This window comes from Haliotis rufescens, unplaced genomic scaffold (assembly GCF_023055435.1).
Source record: "Haliotis rufescens isolate VD_foot unplaced genomic scaffold, xgHalRufe1.0.p SCAF_1, whole genome shotgun sequence".
Lineage (NCBI taxonomy): Eukaryota > Metazoa > Mollusca > Gastropoda > Lepetellida > Haliotidae > Haliotis > Haliotis rufescens.
In genome coordinates, this window is record NW_025963779.1 from 41,277,736 (window position 1) to 41,300,122 (window position 22,387).

The 22,387-nt window shown below is 43.3% G+C and overlaps 1 protein-coding gene across 1 annotated transcript in view; it reads left to right on the forward strand.

The window, feature by feature from the left end:
* LOC124121064 (mesenchyme-specific cell surface glycoprotein-like) overlaps positions 1–15,301 on the forward strand; it is a 30,884-nt gene extending 15,583 nt beyond the window's left edge. The window contains exons 8-11 of the mRNA XM_046484017.2: positions 2,942–3,007; positions 4,569–4,822; positions 5,330–5,559; positions 15,082–15,301. Coding sequence (XP_046339973.1) covers positions 2,942–3,007; positions 4,569–4,822; positions 5,330–5,559; positions 15,082–15,178 — 647 coding nt within the window. The 3' untranslated portion in view covers positions 15,179–15,301. The remainder of the gene's footprint in view (positions 1–2,941; positions 3,008–4,568; positions 4,823–5,329; positions 5,560–15,081) is intronic.
* The last annotated feature ends 7,086 nt before the right edge of the window (positions 15,302–22,387 follow it).

Here is a 22,387-nt window from a genome sequence, read left to right on the forward strand (position 1 = left end):
GAAAGACAAACAGAGACAGAAGCAGAAAGACACAGACAGACTGGCAGACAGTCAGAAGCTGAAAGGCACAGACAGAGACAGAAGTAGAAAGACACAGACAGACATAGACTGAAGCAGAAAGACACAGACAGACAGACACAGAGACAGAAGCAGAAAGCCACAGACATACAGACAGACAGAGACAGAAGCAGACAGATACAGACAGACAGAGACTGAAGCAGAAAGACACAGACAGACAGACAAACAGACTGAGACAGAAGCAGAAAGCCACGGACGGACAGAAAGAGACAGAAGCAGAAAAACACAGACAGAGAGACAGAGACAGAAGCAGAAAGATACGGACAGACAGACAGACAGAGACAGGAGCAGAAAGACAAAGAAAGATACAGACAGAGACAGAAGCAGAAAGACACAGACACACAGACACAGCGAGAGAAGCAGAAAGACACAGACAAACAGACAGAAGCAGAAAGACACAGACAGACAGACAGACAGACAGATACAGAAGCAGAAAGCCACAGAAAGACAGACAGACAGAGACAGAAGCAGACAGATACAGACAGACAGAGACTGAAGCAGAAAGACACAGACAGACAGACAAACAGACAGAGACAGAAGCAGAAAGACACAGACAGACAAACAGACAGAGACAGAAGCAGAATGATACAGACAGACAGACAGACAGAGACAGAGACAGAAGCAGAATGATACAGACAGACAGACAGACAGAGACAGGAGCAGAAAGATACAGAAAGATACAGACAGAGACAGAAGCCGAAAGATACAGACAGACAGACAGAAGCAGAAAGACACAGACAGACAGACAGACAGAGACAGAAGCAGAAAGACACAGACAGACAAACAGACAGAGACAGAAGCAGAAAGCCACGGACGGACAGAAAGAGACAGAAGCAGACAGACAGAGACAGAAGCAGAAAGATACAGACAGACAGACAGAGACAGGAGCAGAAAGATACAGACAGAGACAGAAGCAGAAAGATACAGACAGACAGACAGGAGCAGAAAGATACAGAAAGATACAGACAGAGACAGAAGCAGAAAGATACAGACAGAGACAGAAGCAGAAAGACACAGAGACAGAAGCAGAAAGACACAGACAGACAGACAGAGACAGGAGCAGAAAGACACAGGAAGACAGACAGAGACAGAAGCATACAGATACAGAGACAGAAGCAGAAAGACACAGAAAGACAAAGACAGAAGCAGAAAGATACAGACAGAGAGAGAAGCAGAAAGACACAGACAGACAAACAGACAGAAGCAGAAAGATACAGAGACAGAAGCAGAAAGACAGAGACAGAAGCAGAAAGATACAGACAGAGACGGAAGCAGAAAGACACAGAGACAGAAGCAGAAAGACACAGAGACAGAAGCAGAAAGACACAGACAGATAGAGACAGAAGCAGAAAGACACAGACAGACAGACAGAGACAGGAGCAGAAAGACACAGAAAGACAGACAGAGACAGAAGCATACAGATACAGAGACAGAAGCAGAAAGACACAGAAAGACAAAGACAGAAGCAGAAAGATACAGACAGACAGACAGGAGCAGAAAGATACAGAAAGATACAGACAGAGACAGAAGCCGAAAGATACAGACAGACAGACGGAAGCAGAAAGACACAGACAGACAGACAGACAGACAGACAGACAGAGACAGAAGCAGAAAGACACAGACATACAGACAGACAGATACAGAAGCAGAAAGATACAGACAGACAGAGACAGAAGCAGAAAGACACAGACAGAAGCAGAAAGACACAGACAGACAAACAGACAGAGACAGAAGCAGAAAGCCACGGACAGACAGAAAGAGACAGAAGCAGACAGACAGAGACAGAAGCAGAAAGATACAGACAGACAGACAGACAGAGACAGGAGCAGAAAGATACAGACAGAGACAGAAGCAGAAAGATACAGACAGACACACAGGAGCAGAAAGATACAGAAAGATACAGACAGAGACAGAAGCAGAAAGATACAGACAGAGACAGAAGCAGAAAGATACAGACAGAGACAGAAGCAGAAAGACACAGAGACAGAAGCAGAAAGACACAGACAGACAGACAGAGACAGGAGCAGAAAGACACAGAAAGACAGACAGAGACAGAAGCATACAGATACAGAGACAGAAGCAGAAAGACACAGAAAGACAAAGACAGAAGCAAAAAGATACAGACAGAGAGAGAAGCAGAAAGAGACAGACAGACAGAGACAGAAGCATACAGATACAGTGACAGAAGCAGAAAGACAGAGACAGAAGCACAAAGATACAGACAGAGACGGAAGCAGAAAGACACAGAGACAGAAGCAGAAAGACACAGAGACAGAAGCAGAAAGACACAGACAGAAGCAGAAAGACACAGACAGAGACAGAAGCAGAAAGACACAGACAGAGACAGGAGCAGAAAGACACAGAAAGACAGACAGAGACAGAAGCATACAGAGACAGAAGCAGAAAGACAAAGACAGAAGCAGAAAGATACAGACAGAGAGAGAAGCAGAAAGACACAGACAGACAGAGACAGGAGCAGAAAGATACAGAGACAGAAGCAGAAAGACAGAGGCAGAAGCAGAAAGATACAGACAGAGACGGAAGCAGAAAGACACAGAGACAGACCAGAAAGACACAGCGACAGAAGCAGAAAGACACAGACAGACAGAGACAGAAGCAGAAAGTCACAGACAGCCAGAGACAGAAGCATAAAGACACAGAAAGACAGACAGAGACAGAAGCAGAAAGATACAGATAGACAGAGATAAAAGCAGACAGACAGAGTCAGAAAGACACGGACACACAGACACAGAGCTAGCACTTTGTAAGCGTACAGTTTCGGGGATATAATGTGCAAGAAGTGATGGAGAGGTTTTTTTAACGTGTAATTTTGTATGGTTCTGTACGGTTATTTCAATTTCAGCTACCCTCCTAGACCCGAATATGGATTCTGGCCTCGTAGATGACTTAAGCTCTAATGCTGCACTCGGTGAGTGATGATGTACAGGGTATATGGCAAGTCTGCTTCGTTTCCTTTACAAGATGTCTCCAACCCTTTAATTTGTAATCGGCTTTGTTCGAAATTGTTTCTTATCAAATTGGCAGTAACTTGATGGAAAGTTGTTATGTATTAAATCATAATTGGCCATAATGGGGAGGTGTGTGTTGAGGGAATTTGGTAACATTAAATCAGGGGTGTCGAGGTATCTGTTGAGGTAATTTGGTAACATTAAATCAGGGGTGTCGGGGTGTCTGTTGAGGGAATTTGGTAACATTGAATCAGGGGTGTCGAGGTGTCTGTTGAGGGAATTTGGTAACATTAAATCAGGGGTGTCGAGGTGTTTGTTGAGGTAATTTGGTAACATTCAATCAGGGGTGTCGAGGTGTCTGTTGAGGGAATTTAGTAACATTAAATCAGGGGTGTCGAGATGTCTGTTGAGGGAATTTGGTAACATTAAATCAGGGGTGTCGAGGTGTCTGTTGAGGGAATTTGATAACATTCAATCAGGGGTGTCGAGGTGTCTGTTGAGGGAATTTGGTAACATTAAATCAGGGGTGTCGAGATGTCTGTTGAGGGAATTTAGTAACATTAAATCAGGGGTGTCAAGGTGTTTGTTGAGGGAATTTGGTAACATTAAATCAGGGGTGTCGAGGTGTGTGTTGAGGGAATTTGGTAACATTAAATCAGGGGTCTCGAGGTGTGTGTTGAGGGAATTTGGTAACATTAAATCAGGGGTGTCGAGGTGTTTGTTGAGGTAATTTGGTAACATTAAATCAGGGGTGTCGAGGTGTCTGTTGAGGGAATTTGGTAACATTGAATCAGGGGTGTCGAGGTGTCTGTTGAGGGAATTTGGTAACATTAAATCAGGGGTGTCGAGGTGTCTTTTGAGGGAATTTGGTAACATTCAATCAGGGGTGTCGAGGTGTCTGTTGAGGGAATTTAGTAACATTAAATCAGGGGTGTCGAGATGTCTGTTGAGGGAATTTGGTAACATTAAATCAGGGGTGTCGAGGTGTCTGTTGAGGGAATTTGATAACATTCAATCAGGGGTGTCGAGGTGTCTGTTGAGGGAATTTGGTAACATTAAATCAGGGGTGTCGAGATGTCTGTTGAGGGAATTTAGTAACATTAAATCAGGGGTGTCAAGGTGTCTGTTGAGGGAATTTGGTAACATTAAATCAGGGGTGTCGAGGTGTGTGTTGAGGGAATTTGGTAACATTAAATCAGGGGTGTCAAGGTGTCTGTTGAGGGAATTTGGTAACATTAAATCAGGGGTGTCGAGGTGTGTGTTGAGGGAATTTGGTAACATTAAATCAGGGGTGTCGAGGTGTGTGTTGAGGGAATTTGGTAACATTAAATCAGGGGTGTCGAGGTGTCTGTTGAGGGAATTTAGTAACATTAAATCAGGGGTGTCGAGGTGTGTGTTGAGGGAATTTGGTAACATTAAATCAGGGGTGTCGAGGTGTCTGTTGAGGGGATAGGGTGGCATTAGAAGCCATATTATAGATATCATATGGCCTTTGATGACAGTCAGTGTTTCTATTCCTAGGTCGCCTCTATGTGAGCAATCTGCAGTATGATACCGATGGGTGGAATCCTATCTTTGGATATTTCGAGAATATCTTCGCATATGGCGGTCGTAGCTGGTCGCTGTGGGACGCCAGTAGTGCGACACAGCAGTGGGACAGCGGGAGCGACTTGGAGTACGAAGTGCGGGAATACAATGGCTCTGTTTTTAACGGTGATTGCACCTCCATCAACCAATCGCCTCCACAGTCACTCGACACCCGTTCAGATGATAAGGTTAACATTTTTACCATTATCTATCAATACAATTCAATATAACGTAAAATAAGGAGATAAGCATTATTGTTTTGTTTTTATATAGGAAGAGAAAGCATTTAAAGTATTACCCGTAAGCAGTCAGATTTGCAAGGAAGAAAATATATTTTTCAACTGCAATCACGATAATATAATCAGTTTAATGAAAGCAGTTTAGAAAATATATTTTTCCGAATATTACATTGATATGTGACTGATACTCACCTACCGAAGTTATGAAGAGGCATGATGAGTGAATATTAGAGTTGTAATAAGCTCTGTTTGTGAAATAGATACAGTGGCTCTGTATAGGGTAATCATAAATTGGCAGATTTATCAACATCATAAAATAAGGTAACTGGGTGTTTACAACGTCAGACAAACTTGATAGGACGGCCTTTTTTTATTCCACCCAAGTCAGTATGCTATGTCGAAATATATATCCTGCATACCTGCATATCCTGTTGTTGCAGTCATGGTGTTTTCCAGGGTCCAGAGCCAAAGGCTATTGCCACAACGCTGTTTGGCAGTGATCAGATTGTGGCTGTAGGGAGCGGACGTATGGGTGCGATATACTTATACAGACTTGGCGAATCTGAGGCTCCAGGCTTTCCTCAGGGGGAATTCCAGAGCTACAACCGACTCGGGGACTATAACGGCAACTGGGGTCAACTTTACGACTCCAACGAAGCTGGGACACCCTTCATAAACGACCTGAAGTAAGTCAACTTACAATGGATGTTGATTGGCGCAGCTATTGTGACAGTTGTTGTTACGGTGGTGTACAACACAAAGCGCCCCTGATTGAAGCAGCTAGTGTAGTTGCAATAAACAGTGACGCAGCTGGTGGGAGTATTGTTTCTTACGAGGTACACTGGACAATGAAGGCCGACTGACTCAGCTGGTATAACTAATGTTTATTACGAGGCATGCTGTACACTGAGTGCCGTTTGACGCAGTTATCATGACAATTATGTATTACGAGGTACACTGTACAAAGAGAGCTGATTGACGCAGCTATCATTACAATTATTTATTACGAGGTAAAATGTACAATGTGTGCCGATTGACGCAGCTGGCAAGACTTATGTTTATTACGAGGTACACTGTACAATGAGTGCCGCTTGACGCAGCTATTAATATCATTGTTTTTTTGCGAGGTAGCTGTATACTGAGTGCCGATAGAGGCAGTTATCATGACAATTGTTTATTGCGAGGTACACTGTAGATTGAGTGCCGCCTGACTCAGCTGGTGTGAATATTGTTTATTGCGAGGTACACTATACAATGAGTGCCGATTGACGCAGCTACCATGACAATTGTTTATTCCGAGGTACACTGTACAATGAGTGCTGATTGACGCAGCTGGTATGACTTTTGTTTATTACGAGGTACACTGTACAATGAGTGCCGATTGACGCAGCTGGTGTGACTATTGTTTGTTACGAGGTACACTGTACAAGTGTGCCGATTGACGCAGCTGGTAAGACTTATGTTTATTACGAGGTACACTGTACAATGAGTGCCGATTGACGCAGCTGGTGTGACTATTATTTATTACAAGGTACACTGTACAAAGATAGCCGATTGACGCAGCTACCGTGACAATTGTTTATTACGAGGTACACTGTACAATGAGTGCCGATTGACGCAGCTACCATGACAATTGTTTATTGCGAGGTACTCTGTATACTGAGTGCCGATTGTCGCAGCTGGTGTGACTATTATTTATTACGAGGTACACTGTACAAAGGGAGCCAATTTGACGCAGCTACCATGACAATTGTTTATTGCGAGGTACACTATACAATGAGTTCCGATTGACGCAGCTACCATGACAATTGTTTATTGCGAGGTACTCTGTATACTGAGTGCCGATTGTCGCAGCTGGTGTGACTATTATTTATTACGAGGTACACTGTACAAAGAGAGCCAATTTGACGCAGCTACCATGACAATTGTTTATTTCGAGGTTCACTGTATATTGAGTGCCGATTGTCGCAGCTAGTAAGACGAATGCTTATTACGAGGTACACTGTACAACGATTGCCGATTGACGCAGCTGGTGTGACTATTATTTATTACAAGGTACACTGTACAAAAAGAGCCGATTGACGCAACTATCATGACAATTGTTTATTACGAGGTACACTGTACAATGAGTGCCGATTGACGCAGCTGGTAAGACTTATGTTTATTGCGAGGTACACTGTAGATTGAGTGCCGACTGACTCAGCTGGTGTGACTATTGTTTATTGCGAGGTACACTATACAATGAGTGCCGATTGACGCAGCTACCATGACAATTGTTTATTTCGAGGTTTACTGTATATTGAGTGCCGATTGTCGCAGCTAGTAAGACGAATACTTATTACGAGGTACACTGTACAATGAGTGCCGATTGACGCAGCTGGTGTGACAATTGTTTATTACAAGTAACACTGTACACTGAGTGCCGATTGACGCAGCTACCATGACAATTGTTTATTTCGAGGTTCACTGTATATTGAGTGCCGATTGTCGCAGCTATTAAACGAATGCTTATTACGAGGTACACTGTACACTGAGTGCCGATTGACGCAGCTGGTGTGACAATTGTTTATCACGAGGTACACTGTACACTGAGTGCCGATTGACGCAGCTGGTGTGACTATTATTTATAGCGAGGTACACTATACAATGAGTGCCTATTTGACGCAGCTACCATGACAATTGTTTATTGCGAGGTACACTGTACAATGAGTGCCGATTGACGCAGCTACCATGACAATTGTTTATTTCGAGGTTCACTGTATATTGAGTGCCGATTGTCGCAGCTAGTAAACGAATGCTTATTACGAGGTACACTGTACAATGAGTGCCGATTGACGCAGCTGGTGTGACAATTGTTTATTACAAGTAACACTGTACACTGAGTGCCGATTGACGCAGCTACCATGACAATTGTTTATTTCGAGGTTCACTGTATATTGAGTGCCGATTGTCGCAGCTAGTAAACGAATGCTTATTACGAGGTACACTGTACACTGAGTGCCGATTGACGCAGCTGGTGTGACAATTGTTTATTACAAGGTACACTGTACACTGAGTGCCGATTGACGCAGCTACCATGACAATTGTTTATTACAAGGTACACTGTACAATTAGTGCCGATTGACGCAGCTGGTGTGACTATTATTTATTACAAGGTACACTGTACAAAGATAGCCGATTGACGCAGCTACCATGACAATTGTTTATTACGAAGTACACTGTACAATGAGTGCCGATTGACGCAGCTCCATGACAATTGTTTATTACGAAGTACACTGTACAAAGAGAGCTGATTGACGCAGCTACCATGACAATTGTTTATTACGAGGTACACTATACAATGAGTGCCGATTGTCGCAGCTGGTGTGGCTATTATTTATTGCGAGGTACACTATGCAATGAGTGCCGATTGACGCAGCTAACATGACAATTGTTTATTTCTAGGTTCACTGTATATTGAGTGCCAATTGAGTGCCAATTGCCAATTGTGACAATTGTTTATTTCGAGGTACTCTGTATACTGAGTGCCGATTGACGTAGCTACCATGACAATTGTTTATTACAAGGTACACTGTACACTGAGTGCCGATTGACGCAATTCCATGACAATTGTTTATGACGTGGTACACTGTACACTGAGTGCCGATTGACGCAGCTGGTGTGACTATTATTTATAGCGAGGTACACTATACAATGAGTGCCTATTTGACGCAGCTACCATGACAATTGTTTATTTCGAGGTTCACTGTATATTGAGTGCCGATTGTCGCAGCTAGTAAGACGAATGCTTATTACGAGGTACACTGTACAAAGATAGCCGATTGACGCAGCTACCATAACAATTGTTTATTACGAGGTACACTGTACAATGAGTGCCGATTGACGCAGCTACCATGACAATTGTTTATTGCGAGGTACTCTGTATACTGAGTGCCGATTGTCGCAGCTGGTGTGACTATTATTTATTACGAGGTACACTGTACAAAGAGAGCCAATTTGACGCAGCTACCATGACAATTGTTTATTGCGAGGTACACTATACAATGAGTGCCGATTGACGCAGCTATCATGACAATTGTTTATTGCGAGGTACTCTGTATACTGAGTGCCGATTGTCGCAGCTGGTGTGACTATTATTTACTACGAGGAACACTGTACAAAGAGAGCCAATTTGACGCAGCTACCATGACAATTGTTTATTGCGAGGTACACTATACAATGAGTGCCGATTGACGCAGCTACCATGACAATTGTTTATTTCGAGGTTCACTGTATATTGAGTGCCGATTGTCGCAGCTAGTAAACGAATGCTTATTACGAGGTACACTGTACACTGAGTGCCGATTGACGCAGCTGGTGTGACAATTGTTTATTACAAGGTACACTGTACACTGAGTGCCGATTGACGCAGCTACCATGACAACTGTTTATTTCAAGGTACACTGTACACTGAGTGCCGATTGACGCAGCTACCATAACAATTGTTAGTTACGAGGTACACTGTATACTGAGTGCCGATTGACGCAGCTGGTGTGACTATTATTTATTACAAGGTACACTGTACAAAGATAGCCGATTGACGCAGCTACCATGACAATTGTTTATTACGAGGTACACTGTACAATGAGTGCCGATTGACGCAGCTACCATGACAATTGTTTATTACAAGGTACACTGTACAAAGAGAGCCGATTGACGCAGCTACCATGACAATTGTTTATTACGAGGTACACTGTACACTGAGTGCCGATTGTCGCAGCTGGTGTGGCTATTATTTATTACAAGGTACACTGTACAAAGAGAGCCGATTGACGCAGCTACCATGACAATTGTTTATTACGAGGTACACTGTACACTGAGTGCCGATTGTCGCAGCTGGTGTGACTATTATTTATTACGAGATACACTGTACAAAGAGAGCCAATTTGACGCAGCTACAATGACAATTGTTTATTTCGAGGTTCACTGTATATTGAGTGCCAATTGAGTGCCAATTGCCAATTGTGACAATTGTTTATTGCGAGGTACTCTGTACACTGAGTGCCGATTGACGCAATTCCATGACAATTGTTCATGGCGTGGTACACTGTACACTGAGTGCCGATTGACGCAGCTGGTGTGACAATTGTTTATCACGAGGTACACTGTACACTGAGTGCCGATTGACGCAGCTGGTGTGACTATTATTAATTACAAGATACACTGTACACTGAGTGCCGATTGACGCAGCTGGTGTGACTTTTATATATTGCGAGGTACACTATACAATGAGTGCCTATTTGACGCAGCTACCATGACAATTGTTTATTTCGAGGTTCACTGTATATTGAGTGCCGATTGTCGCAGCTAGTAAGACGAATGCTTATGACGATATACACTGTACAATGAGTGCCGATTGACGCAGCTGGTATGACTATTATTTATTGCGAGGTACACTATACAATGAGTGCCGATTGACGCAGCTACCATGACAATTGTTTATTGCGAGGTACACTATGCAATGAGTGCCGATTGACGCAGCTTCCATGATAATTGTTTATTACGAGGTACACTGTACAATGAGTGCCGATTGACGCAGCTACCATGACAATTGTTTATTACGAGGTACTCTGTACAATTAATGCCGATTGACGCAGCTGGTGTGACAATTGTTTGTTACGAGGAACACTGTACAACGATCGCCAACTAACTCAGCTGGTGTGATTATTGTGTCTTACGAGGTGCACTGTACAATGAGTATCTGATTGACGCAGCAAGTAAGACTATTGTTTATTTCTAGGTGTAATGTACACTGGGTGCCGACTGACGCAGCACGTTTGCTGTTTGATTATCGCAGGTTTGATTATCACTATCACTTTGTAACGAAACAATTTTATTACGACAGATATGTAAGCTTCGTGAATAATGAGTGAGTGAGAGTAAAACTGTGAGCTGCTTTTAGCGATTTTCAAGACACGTCACGGCAAGGCTACCCCAGGAATGGGCTTCACATATTGTAATCATGTTGGGAATCGAACACACGTCATCAGAGAGACGGGCCATTGCTTTCAGCTTTAGTACCTTGTCCATAACCACATGTCACTTTGTTATCTGTCAAAATGACACGATTGATTATGTGAAGGATTGATTATTCGAATTCAAGGATTTATGTTTTTACAGCTGTTTCATTCCTCGCTTTTTTCAGTTTACACTGCTCACTGTTTCAGCTCTTATATTGTTATGTCTCACCGATGCACCTCTCACGTTTCATTTCCCATGTTTCATTCGCATGTCTTCTTTTTCACCTCTTTTTGTTCCCCGTCTCACCGCCATCACTCACTGTTTCAAGTCTAACTTGGGGCACGGGTGCTCCAGTCGTCTAAGGCACCGCAAATCGAGGTGAGGAGTTGCGTCCTTTGGGCACGCAAGAAATCTATGATCGTGGCTTCGAATCCCGGTTCGCCCCGATAATGTTTTTAGGTTACAACCCGAGCTTAGGTGTTCCAGCAATGTTGTAAACATGTTCGACCTGCATCACTTTGACACCCAACTCACTCCATTACTTATGGCTCACTGTTTCACTTCTCACGGCTTCATGTCTTGCTGTTTTTCCTCTCGTTGTCCTCAGCCCTCACTGCTTCACCTCTTGATGTCCTAATTCCTCATTGTTTCACCTCTTGATGTCCCCACTCCTCACTGTTTCACCTCTCGCTGTCCTCAGTCCTCACTGTTTCACCTCTCGCTGTCCTCATTCCTCACTGTCTCATCTCTCGCTGACCTCATTCCACACTGTTTCAACTTTCGCCTTCCTCATTCCTCACTGTTTCACCTCTCGCTGTCCTCATTCCTCACTGTTTCTCCTCTCGCTGTCCTCATTGCTCACTGTTTCACCTCTCGCTGTCCTCATTCCTCACTTTTTCACCTCTTGCTGTCCTCATTCCTCACTGTTTCACCTCTCGCTGTCCTCAGTCCTTACTGTTTCATCTCCCCCTGTCCTCATTCTATACTGTTTCACCTCTCGCTGTCCTCAGTCCTCACTGTTTCACTTCTCGCTGTCCTCATTCTATACTGTTTCACCTCTTGCTGTCCTCATTCCTCACTGTTTCACCTCTCGCTGTCCTCATTCCTCACTGTTTCACCTCTCGCTGTCCTCAGTCCTTACTGTTTCATCTCCCCCTGTCCTCATTCTATACTGTTTCACCTCTCGCTGTCCTCAGTCCTCACTGTTTCACTTCTCGCTGTCCTCATTCTATACTGTTTCACCTCTTGCTGTCCTCATTCCTCACTGTTTCATCTCTCGCTGTCCTCAGTCCTCACTGTTTCACCTCTTGCTGTCCTCAGTCCTCACTGTTTCACCTCTCGCTGTCCTCATTCCTCACTGTTTCACCTCTCGCTGTCCTCAGTCCTTACTGTTTCATCTCCCCCTGTCCTCATTCTATACTGTTTCACCTCTCGCTGTCCTCAGTCCTCACTGTTTCACTTCTCGCTGTCCTCATTCTATACTGTTTCACCTCTTGCTGTCCTCATTCCTCACTGTTTCACCTCTCGCTGTCCTCATTCCTCACTGTTTCACCTCTCACTATCCTCAGTCCTTACTGTTTCATCTCCCCCTGTCCTCATTCTATACTGTTTCATCTCTAGCTGTCCTCAGTCCTCACTGTTTCACTTCTCGCTGTCCTCAGTCTATACTGGTTCACCTCTCGCTGTCCTCAGTCCTCACTTTTTCACCTCTCGCTGTCCTCATTCTATACTGTTTCACCTCTTGCTGTCCTCATTCCTCATTGTTTCTCCTCTCGCAGTCCTCATTCTATACTGTTTCACCTCTTGCTGTCCTCAGTCCTCACTGTTTTGACTCTTGCTGTCCTCAGTCCTCACTGTTTCACTTCTCACTGTCCTCATTCCTCACTGTTTCACCTCTCGCTGTCCTCATTCCTCACTGTTTCACCTCTCGCTGTCCTCGTTCCTCACTGTTTCACATTTCACTGTCCTCATTCCTCACTGTTTCACCTCTCGCTGTCCTCATTCCTCACTTTTCACCTCTTGCTGTCCTCAGTCCTCACTGTTTCATCTCTCGCTGTCCTCGTTCCTCACTGTTTCACATTTCACTGTCCTCATTCCTCACTGTTTCACCTCTCGCTGTCCTCATTCCTCACTTTTCTCCTCTCGCTGTCCTCATTCCTCACTTTTCTCCTCTCACTGTACTCGTTCCTCACTGTTTCATCTCTCGCTGTCCTCGTTCCTCACTGTTTCACATTTCACTGTCCTCATTCCTCACTGTTTCATCTCTCGCTGACCTCATTCCACACTGTTTCAACTTTCCCCTTCCTCATTCATCACTGTCTCTCCTCTCGCTGTCCTCATTCCTCACTGTTTCACCTCTCACTGTCCTCAGTCCTTCCTGTTTCACCTCTCACTGTCCTCAGTCTATACTGTTTCACCTCTCGCTGTCCTCAGTCCTCACTGTTTCACTTCTCGCTGTCCTCATTCCTCACTGTTTCACCTCTTGCTGTCCTCAGTCTACACTGTTTCACTTCTCGCTGTCCTCATTCTATACTGTTTCACCTCTCGCTGTCCTCATTCCTCACTGTTTAACCTCTTGCTGTCCTCATTTCTCATTGTTTCACCTCTCGCTGTCCTCATTCCTCACTGTTTCACCTCTCGCTGTCCTCAGTCCTCACTGTTTTACCTCTCGCTGTCTTCGTTCCTCACTTTTTCACCTCTCGATGTCCTCATTCTAAACTGTTTCACCTCTCGCTGTCCTCATTCCTCACTGTTTCACCTCTCGCTGTCCTTGTTCCTCACTTTTTCACCTCTTGATGTCCTCATTCTAAACTGTTTCACCTCTCGCTGTCCTCATTCCTCACTGTTTCACCTCTCGCTGTCCTCATTCTATACTGTTTCACCTCTCGCTGTCCTCATTCTAAACTGTTTCACCTCTTGCTGTCCTCATTCCTCATTGTTTCACCTCTCCCTGTCCTCATTCTATACTGTTTCACCTCTTGCTGTCCTCATTCCTCATTGTTTAACCTCTTGCTGTCGTCATTCTATACTGTTTCATCTCTTGCTGTCCTCGTTCCTCACTGTTTCACCTTTCGCTGTACTCGTTCCTCACTGTTTCACCTTTTGCTGTCCTCGTTCCTCACTGTTTCACCTTTTGCTGTCCTCATTCCTCACTGTTTCACCTCTCGCTGTCCTCATTCCTCACTTTTCTCCTCCCACTGTCCTCATTCTATACTGTTTCACCTTTCGCTGTACTCGTTCCTCACTGTTTCACCTTTCGCTGTCCTCGTTCCTCACTGTTTCACCTTTGGCTGTACTCGTTCCTCACTGTTTCACCTCTCGCTGTCCTCAGTCCTCACTGTTTCATTTCTCGATGTCCTCATTCCTCAATTTTCTCCTCTCACTGTCCTCATTCCTCACTGTTTCATCTCTCACTGTCCTCATTCCTCACTGTTTCACCTCTCGTTGTCCTCAGTCCTCACTGTTTCACCTCTCGCTGTCCTCATTCCTCACTTTTCTCCTCCCACTGTCCTCAGTCGTCACTGTTTCATCTCTCGCTGTCCTTGTTCCTCACTTTTTCACCTCTCGCTGTCCTCATTCTATACTGTTTCACCTCTTGCTGTCCTGTCCTCACTGTTTCACCTCTTGCTGTCCTCATTCCTCACTGTTTCACTTCTCGCTGTCCTCATTCCTCACTGTTTCACCTCTCGCTGTCCTCATTCTATACTGTTTCACCTCTTGCTGTCCTCATTCCTCATTGTTTCACCTCTTCCTGTCCTCATTCTATACTGTTTCACCTCTCGCTGTCCTCGTTCCTCACTGTTTCACCTTTCACTGTCCTCATTCCTCACTGTTTCACCTCTCGCTGTCTTTGTTCCTCACTTTTTCACCTCTCGATGTCCTCATTCCTCACTTTTCTCCTCTCGCTGTCCTCAGTCCTCACTGTTTCATCTCTCGCTGTCCTCGTTCCTCACTGTTTCACCTTTCACTGTCCTCATTCCTCACTGTTTCACCTCTGAATGTCCTCATTCCTAATTGTTTCACCTCTCGCTGTCCTCAATCTATACTGTTTCACTTCTCGCTGGCCTCATTCCCCACTGTTTCAACTTTCGCTTTTCTTATTTCTCACTGTTTTACCCCTCGATCTTCTCATTTCTAACTTTTTCATATCCCGCTTTTGTCATTTGTCACTGTTTCACCTCTTATTGTTTCACATCTCAATGTTTCAGGTTTGTGAATCAGGCAGGCCAGACGCTCTTGTTGGCAGTGGGGTCACAGATGGGTGTGATCGCAGTACATGAGCTGTATGAGGGCACATTTCCCTAGATGTCTCCCCGGTTCCCCGCAGTCTTCTCACCAATTTATCACTGCACAGTATCACAAAATCTATAATGTGCGCTTCATTAGAACACGGGACATGCATGGGGTGTATTAAAATGGTTAAACGTAGAAAGTTGTCTTTTTTTTCTTCGCTAAAGTTGTTGTGCTTGTAGAATTCAAGGAACACGAAGGCCTATTCTATTGTTTTTATCATGCAACATTTCCTCTTGATCTTTCTGATCAGCATATGGTGTACTTTCACTCACTGAGGTCAACTTCGGAAATAACAGAAGTCACAAGTAAGGTGGCCCGTGTTTTGGGTGCTATACATCCTGGCGCTTCAGTCTGACTGTTGCCCATGTCGCCTGGACTTGTGGGTGTCCGACAAAACAGTGCCTTAAAGCGCAAGCGCACTGTTGTAATTTTAAAGGCATAAATTATAGGGTTAACGAGGCTGTTGATGAAAGCTGTGGAACTGACATATAGGAGCAACGTACCCTTCTCTACGGTCGTTCTGTCACCGAGCCCACCGCTAAAGTTCAGCATGATGACGACACCTGTAACACAGACGAAACATATCAACATAGCACATAGTCACAGAACAACGCACAAAGATATCGTTCTCATCTCTTTGTTTACAAATATCACAGTATGAGATTGGATAATTGTTGCGTCCCGCAACGTCAATATAGTCACCCCCATTCCACACACCACACAGCCCCACCCCACCCCGACCCTTCACACACACATACTACCTCACCGCACCCTAGAAGCACAAACAGTTCAACGTTTTCAATCTGTTACGAGAAATACTCTGTTATGAAATACTGTATTATGATATACTCTGTTGTTGAAGTATGTTTCTGGATTTGATACTTCTTTTTATTTTAATTGACAAATCCAAACTACCATATCAGGCCTTATGACACAATAGCGTATGGCCAAAACAACTGCATCATTAAAAGTGTCATATGGACCGTACCACTTGGCAGCCACGACAGGAAATAACACCCGACTATTAGACACACAGTTTTCGTATATTTCCAAGAATGTCTCTCTGTAGGCCTCAATGTCTGTCCATGCCTGTCTTGAGCTGCAATTACACGAGCGTGTCTACTCGCAATCTTAAAGATATGAACATAAAGCACGATCATCAGAAGCATAGGGCACCAAAACAAGGTGACAACAAACTGGAGGTAGGTTTGATTGAATATTGCAAAATATCCACATATGGGCTCTTCGATACCATTAGTTCGAGTCTCTTGTACATTCTGCCAGCCGAACAAGGGTAATAGTCCTATCATTAGAGAGATGAACCAGATAACTACAGATACAACCACTACGGACAGTTTGTTGCAGACCGTGGGGTAATGGTAGGGCTGGACGATCTTCACGTATCTGTCCACAGTAAGGGCCCCCATGTGGTACACTGATGTCAAACTCAACACTTGGATAAGTCCCAATCTGAAAGCACATTCGTAGTACAGTTGGTAGTTGATGAGGTTGTAAGTGGTATTGTACAGCAGAAAGAGGCCGCTCATGGCGTCAGCTAAAGATAAACTGCATACAAATACGTCTGCGGGTTCCCGTGACATCTTCATCCGCACTATAGTGTGCAACACGAGGCTGTTGAGGCCGATTATCCATACAGCCAGTAGTAGGATAACAATATTGATAATCAGGTCAAAACGCGTAACACCATACCCATTAAGGGCCCAAAAGAGAATTTCACCCGAGGAAGGAGTTGATACATTACTGAACATCTTCCCGGACCGCTGAGACACGGCTAAGAGGAGGTCACTCGTGCAACTTGTAACTCTCTGACAGCACCCACATCTGCGACACACCCACAATATAGTTTACCGTTACCATGTAAATGGCCATTACAGAACATTTGCGGCCTGAATGTGTCCCAATGATTCTCTGTGTGATTGTATGCTATCACGCAACGGATGTCAACTGTTGTTTATCGAGTACTCTCGGTTGAAATATACGCCCAAAGGTGATGTTATAGTAAATAATGGATCCCTGGATGTTAAAGACAGTACAAAGAATTATTGATTTGACCCTTGTGATAGAAATGAGAGTGTTTCTGTGGTTATTGAGGTGGAGGCTAGGTGCAGTAGTCACTACAGTAACTGTGTGTAAACACGCACAGTAATGGCCTCTCCTGAAGCTACCCTGTTGTATGTGGAGGACCAGAGAAATGTCTGTGCACAATAGATATGATTGCATACATTTGTCTCCAAGGCTACATCAAATCACAGCAACAGATGGGAAACAGCATTATCTTTCTCTCTAATGCATTAATAATATGTACAAGTAGATTAGTTCAAGAAGATTTGATTTCTGCAATCAGAATGTATGTTTACGTTGAAATACATATGTTGAGACGATAGACCTTTGAAGAAAATGGAAGCATCGTCGAGAAGGTGAAACGGTGTAGCACTGTGTGCTGCCATGAGCGTATATCATAACAGAGTGTTTTGGAGAGTATATCCTAAATATAAGTATGCCCAATGATAATATATGCCTAGCGAATATAGTGTAGTAATATGATATGATTGTTTGTTTGTTTCTTTTTTTCTTTCTTTCTTTCTTTCTTTGCATCTTGTTTAATGCCGCACTCAGCAATATTCCAGCTATATGAAGGTGGTCTGTCAATAATCGAGTCTTGACCAGACTTCCCGCGATTGATATTATGAGTTTCGATCCACACAATTGGGATACGATATTGGGATCTGCGAGTGAGAACCACCTAATCCCGTCAGTTGCCTCTTACGATGAGCATAGTTACCTTTTCTAACCCGGATCTTCACGGGTTGAGTGTATGTGATAGTAGTATATCTTGTGTGTATATCAAGATAGTAATTCCAGGAAGTATAGCATATACATAGAAAGTATATCATGATAGTATAATAAAGAATATCGATTACTAAGTTGAATAACATGTGTATTTTGACCAGTGTATTTTGCAATGAAAATGCTTGGCTTAACAAAACATTTGATGTATGACTTGTATCCCAAAGGGCTTAAGAAGCTTCACACTGACATTTCCTTTGTCAATGGAAATAAAATAAACGGAATAAATAGACGTATACAATACTAGTGATTACCCCACGGGTACCGAATGCTTTCCAGGAAAATCAATAGCGCTTTCCTTGTGACTGCATTGATAAACCCCACCCCATTACGTGGATCCAACATTCTTGTATCGATACTAGCTCCATGCCAAGTCTTACCAAGAATCAGAGAAAGCAGGCTTTAGGAAGACTGCATGCTGTTATTGACCTGGTATCGTTACTGTATTCTGTAGATGATTCTCCCGTGGACATTACCGCATTGCCAACCATCGTGCATATGCAGTCGTCCTAATGTTACAAGGCAAACAAGCGGTGACGGCATCAGGTGTTCTCGAAAAGGGTAAGCATGACCTGCCGGTAGCACCCACCACTCACACAATTTACATAAAAGGGGAAGTTTTTTTGTTTGTTGGTTGATGCCGCACAGCAGTACTACGGCGATGCGAGGACGCGTATAGACATTCAGGACGTTTTCAGGACGGGGGGCTGTCCGCCAGATAAAGGGTATCATTACTGGATGATCTTTCAGAGAAGCTATATAGTCTGGTGATGTATCCGTGTACGTGTCTGCCACATGTATATGTACGGTGATATCTGGAATGTTGCTGAATCCAGGAAATATTGCATTTAGGTTGTCTCACAATATCTGCCGAATAGTTGACATGTCCTGGATATCTGGAGGGTGATTGAGTTGGTGAACTATCATGTTCTGACTGAAGAGGGTACCTTAGGTAGGTGAAACAAGAGACGGCTAGTATAATATACACAGATTTATTTACATGAACATCATATTTATAAGCAGCTAACAAATATATACAACAATGGTGAAAACAATAGACTTCCCAGGGACCGACCATGTACCTAGAAAGGTGAGAGCATTCCCGGACCGATATTTATACTAATGGTTGTTGTTGCTTTAAGTGTTTTAGAGGTCGCCTTTGCCTTAGCAATTTCGGCTGACCTGCTCCTCACTGGGACTCATGTGTGTGGGTAGGGTACACATAACTATTGCGAGTTTTGGTATTCATTAAATTTCTTTTCTTTTTTTGTATTGATATGATTTCTATTTTCGTACATTGCTATAATTTCATTTTTATCTTTCGCTGCTCTGTTTATATACGTTCGAGTAGCTGTCCACCTTTCAGAAATAGAATTAGTTTGGCCTTCGCTATTGCATCTCTTGGCTACAGGAGATCTATGACAGATAGGGGATCTAACTGCAGTTCTTGTTTGAACTGAGCCCGGGCTGGGGTGTGGTCCTGATATTCCAGTAACACGTGAGCAATGGATTCAGGTTGATTGCAAGATGGACAAACCTTGTCATAGTGCTTTTTGTGACCGAGTCTGAGGCGTGAGACGGCAATTTCAACTTTCCGTTCATTTGAGTATGAGTATTGGTTGAATTTTGTTAGCCATCTGCCGATCTTACTTGCGTCCCACTGGGCTTGCCATCTTTGGTGAGGTGAGGTGAGGTGAGGTGAAATGGGGTTTAACGTCGCGTCCAAGATTATTGCACTTATATAGCGACGTGCATGCACGTGTATGTGTGTGTGTGGCTGCTTGTTCTAGTCCGGACTGATGCCGATTTATAGTGCTAGCACACTGAGATACCATGCCGCAGTTTAACATAAATACCCCACTCAGACACAGTATGCTGACTCCGAGCCGACCAGTCCTTGTTTTAGCCCCTTAATGCCGAGCGCCAGACAGGGTAACAACAAGTACCATCTTTTAACGTCTTTTGGTATGACGCGGCCGGGGATCGAACCCCGGACCTTCCGCTCTCCGGGCGGACGCTCTACCATTAGACCACGGAGGCGGTCCTTGCCATCTTTGGGCTATAGAGGCTTTGATTTTGCTTTTTATCTCTAGTTTACTAAAGGGAATAGGTCGTATCTAGAGCTAGCTTCGCCAGTTTGTGTGCTTTTTCATTTCCATGAATATCTATGTGAGAGGGGATCCAACACAGCTCCACCTGTTGCCCTTGGTCCAATAGTTTTGCATATTCGTATAGAATATTATTGACTGTTTTTGGCCTTGAGTTTGAGTTTCTGTCGCTGATAGCTTGTAATGCACTTAGCGAGTCTGATAGGACGACTGCCTTTGCTTCCGGTAGTTCCGGTATGAGTTTGAGTGCATGATGAATAGGCTGGTTCCCGTTCGTTCCTGCGACAGACTGGAACGACCGGTATTGGGTAAAACAACCTTCACCTTGACGTTACGGTAAACTGGTTTAGCGCCTTTGCTGGTTATATAGACAGTAACATAGTCAAGACAAGATGGCGACTAATGTGTCGTCTGTCAACAGTAACATAGAAATTGCAAATATTTTGGCTCGGGCGAACAGGTACCAATCTTGTAATTTTTTCCAATTAAAGGCTAAACAACGTGGTGCTATTTTGGCATGTGCATCAAGGGGTGTTTTGGGTGTTCTACCGACTGGTTACGGCAAAACTGTTGTGATACAGTGAACGATTCCGCCAGCACTGTAGTGGTTGTGAATCCACTAAATGCGATTCTCGAAGAGCAGCACAATCGCCTCCGTAGCCACAGCGTAATAATTATAAATAAATGTATGTTTCATGTTTTGAAAATAGTGCTATTTAATATGTAAACCTCCTGAAAGGGCGATACCTTGACGTGGTCAGGAGGCTTAATTCTCTTTGACTTTGATATGGTCGTAAGGGAAGACCAAAATCGCCTTGTTGTAGTGATTATTTTATGGCACAATTGTTAAATGTTTTCTATAAATAAACATGTCTTAGTGTACTGTGTCCCATTATCCTCACCCCATATTCAAATTTCAGATCAGTCACATTATTGTTGATGAGGCGCATTGTGTCATATCATGGGGGAAATCTAACTTTCGACCGGCCTTTCTCAAAGTAGGGGATTTACGTGCAATCCTTAGAGCCCAGTATGAAATTCAGCAGGCTTTGTGCATAGTGAATCCTCTAGTTGCAGCTGAAACTCCTGGCACGTGAAATTTGCAATCAAAATAGATTTATAAACAAAACAGTATACACCAGCGAGGTATTGATACACTTTGTTGATACCCAATTTATGAAAACTTGACATGTTTCGGAAACATTTCCCTAATCCCTATTAAATCTATTTAACAGTATCCCAACTAACATTTAGTACATTGAGTCATTTGATAACACTGATGTAGACATGGAGATCTAAGATTAAGTATAGCCATGGACTTGTACATAGGTCTGTGGTTTTGCATACAATGCAGCAACCTATAATCTAAAGGGCATCAACATTACTTACAAGGGTCAAAAGGGAAAATACCTCCCAAAAGGGTTATAGATTATTTGTTATTAGACTTTCTGCACATGGTTGACCACTGGACAAAAATGATGTTTCACACATACATACATATGAATTTAATAATATTCTTAATGCTATTGGAAATGTGAAGTACATCCAAAGTAGTAGTACTAGTACAGTATACTGTCATCTCAAGAAGAAAATTAACACCACAACAATTGCACTCAGAAATCTTTCAATATATTTTCGAATATACACACTACAACATGTACAATCTACAGTATGGTTTGATAAGCTAAGGCAATTCATGTAGCGAAGCACTTTGACAATTACAGAGGTTACCGTATTCGACGTAATAAGCGCCCAGGGCGCTCTCAAAATTAGAAGTAGGGAGCTCTTATTAGGATATTATTTTGAGTTGAAAGATCGTAAATTTTGTGGTTTATGCTGACAGCCTGAAATGTTTATATACGACAGATATATTTTTCCAGGATTTAATTGCCCATAATTAAGGATGCATATGACATACGAGTGCGTATTATACACAAATAAATAAGTCTTGTGTACATTAATCAATTGGAAGGGATGCTAACTGAGATTGTTCATTAGCCAATATATTAGCAAATATCGCCGTGGGCGCTTTTTAGAGCAGGGCGCTTATTACGTCGAATACGGTAGTTACAAATAATCATGACGTGACAAATCCCGAAATTTGAACAGTTACCATTCATCTCATCAACTCTTAAAATATGTGATAATAATCACACTTGTTAGTGAAATCCTAGAAAAAATTGTTTACTTTTCTTATTCTCCATTCACCAATGTTTAGAAAACATATTGTTCTTAAATGCCAAGT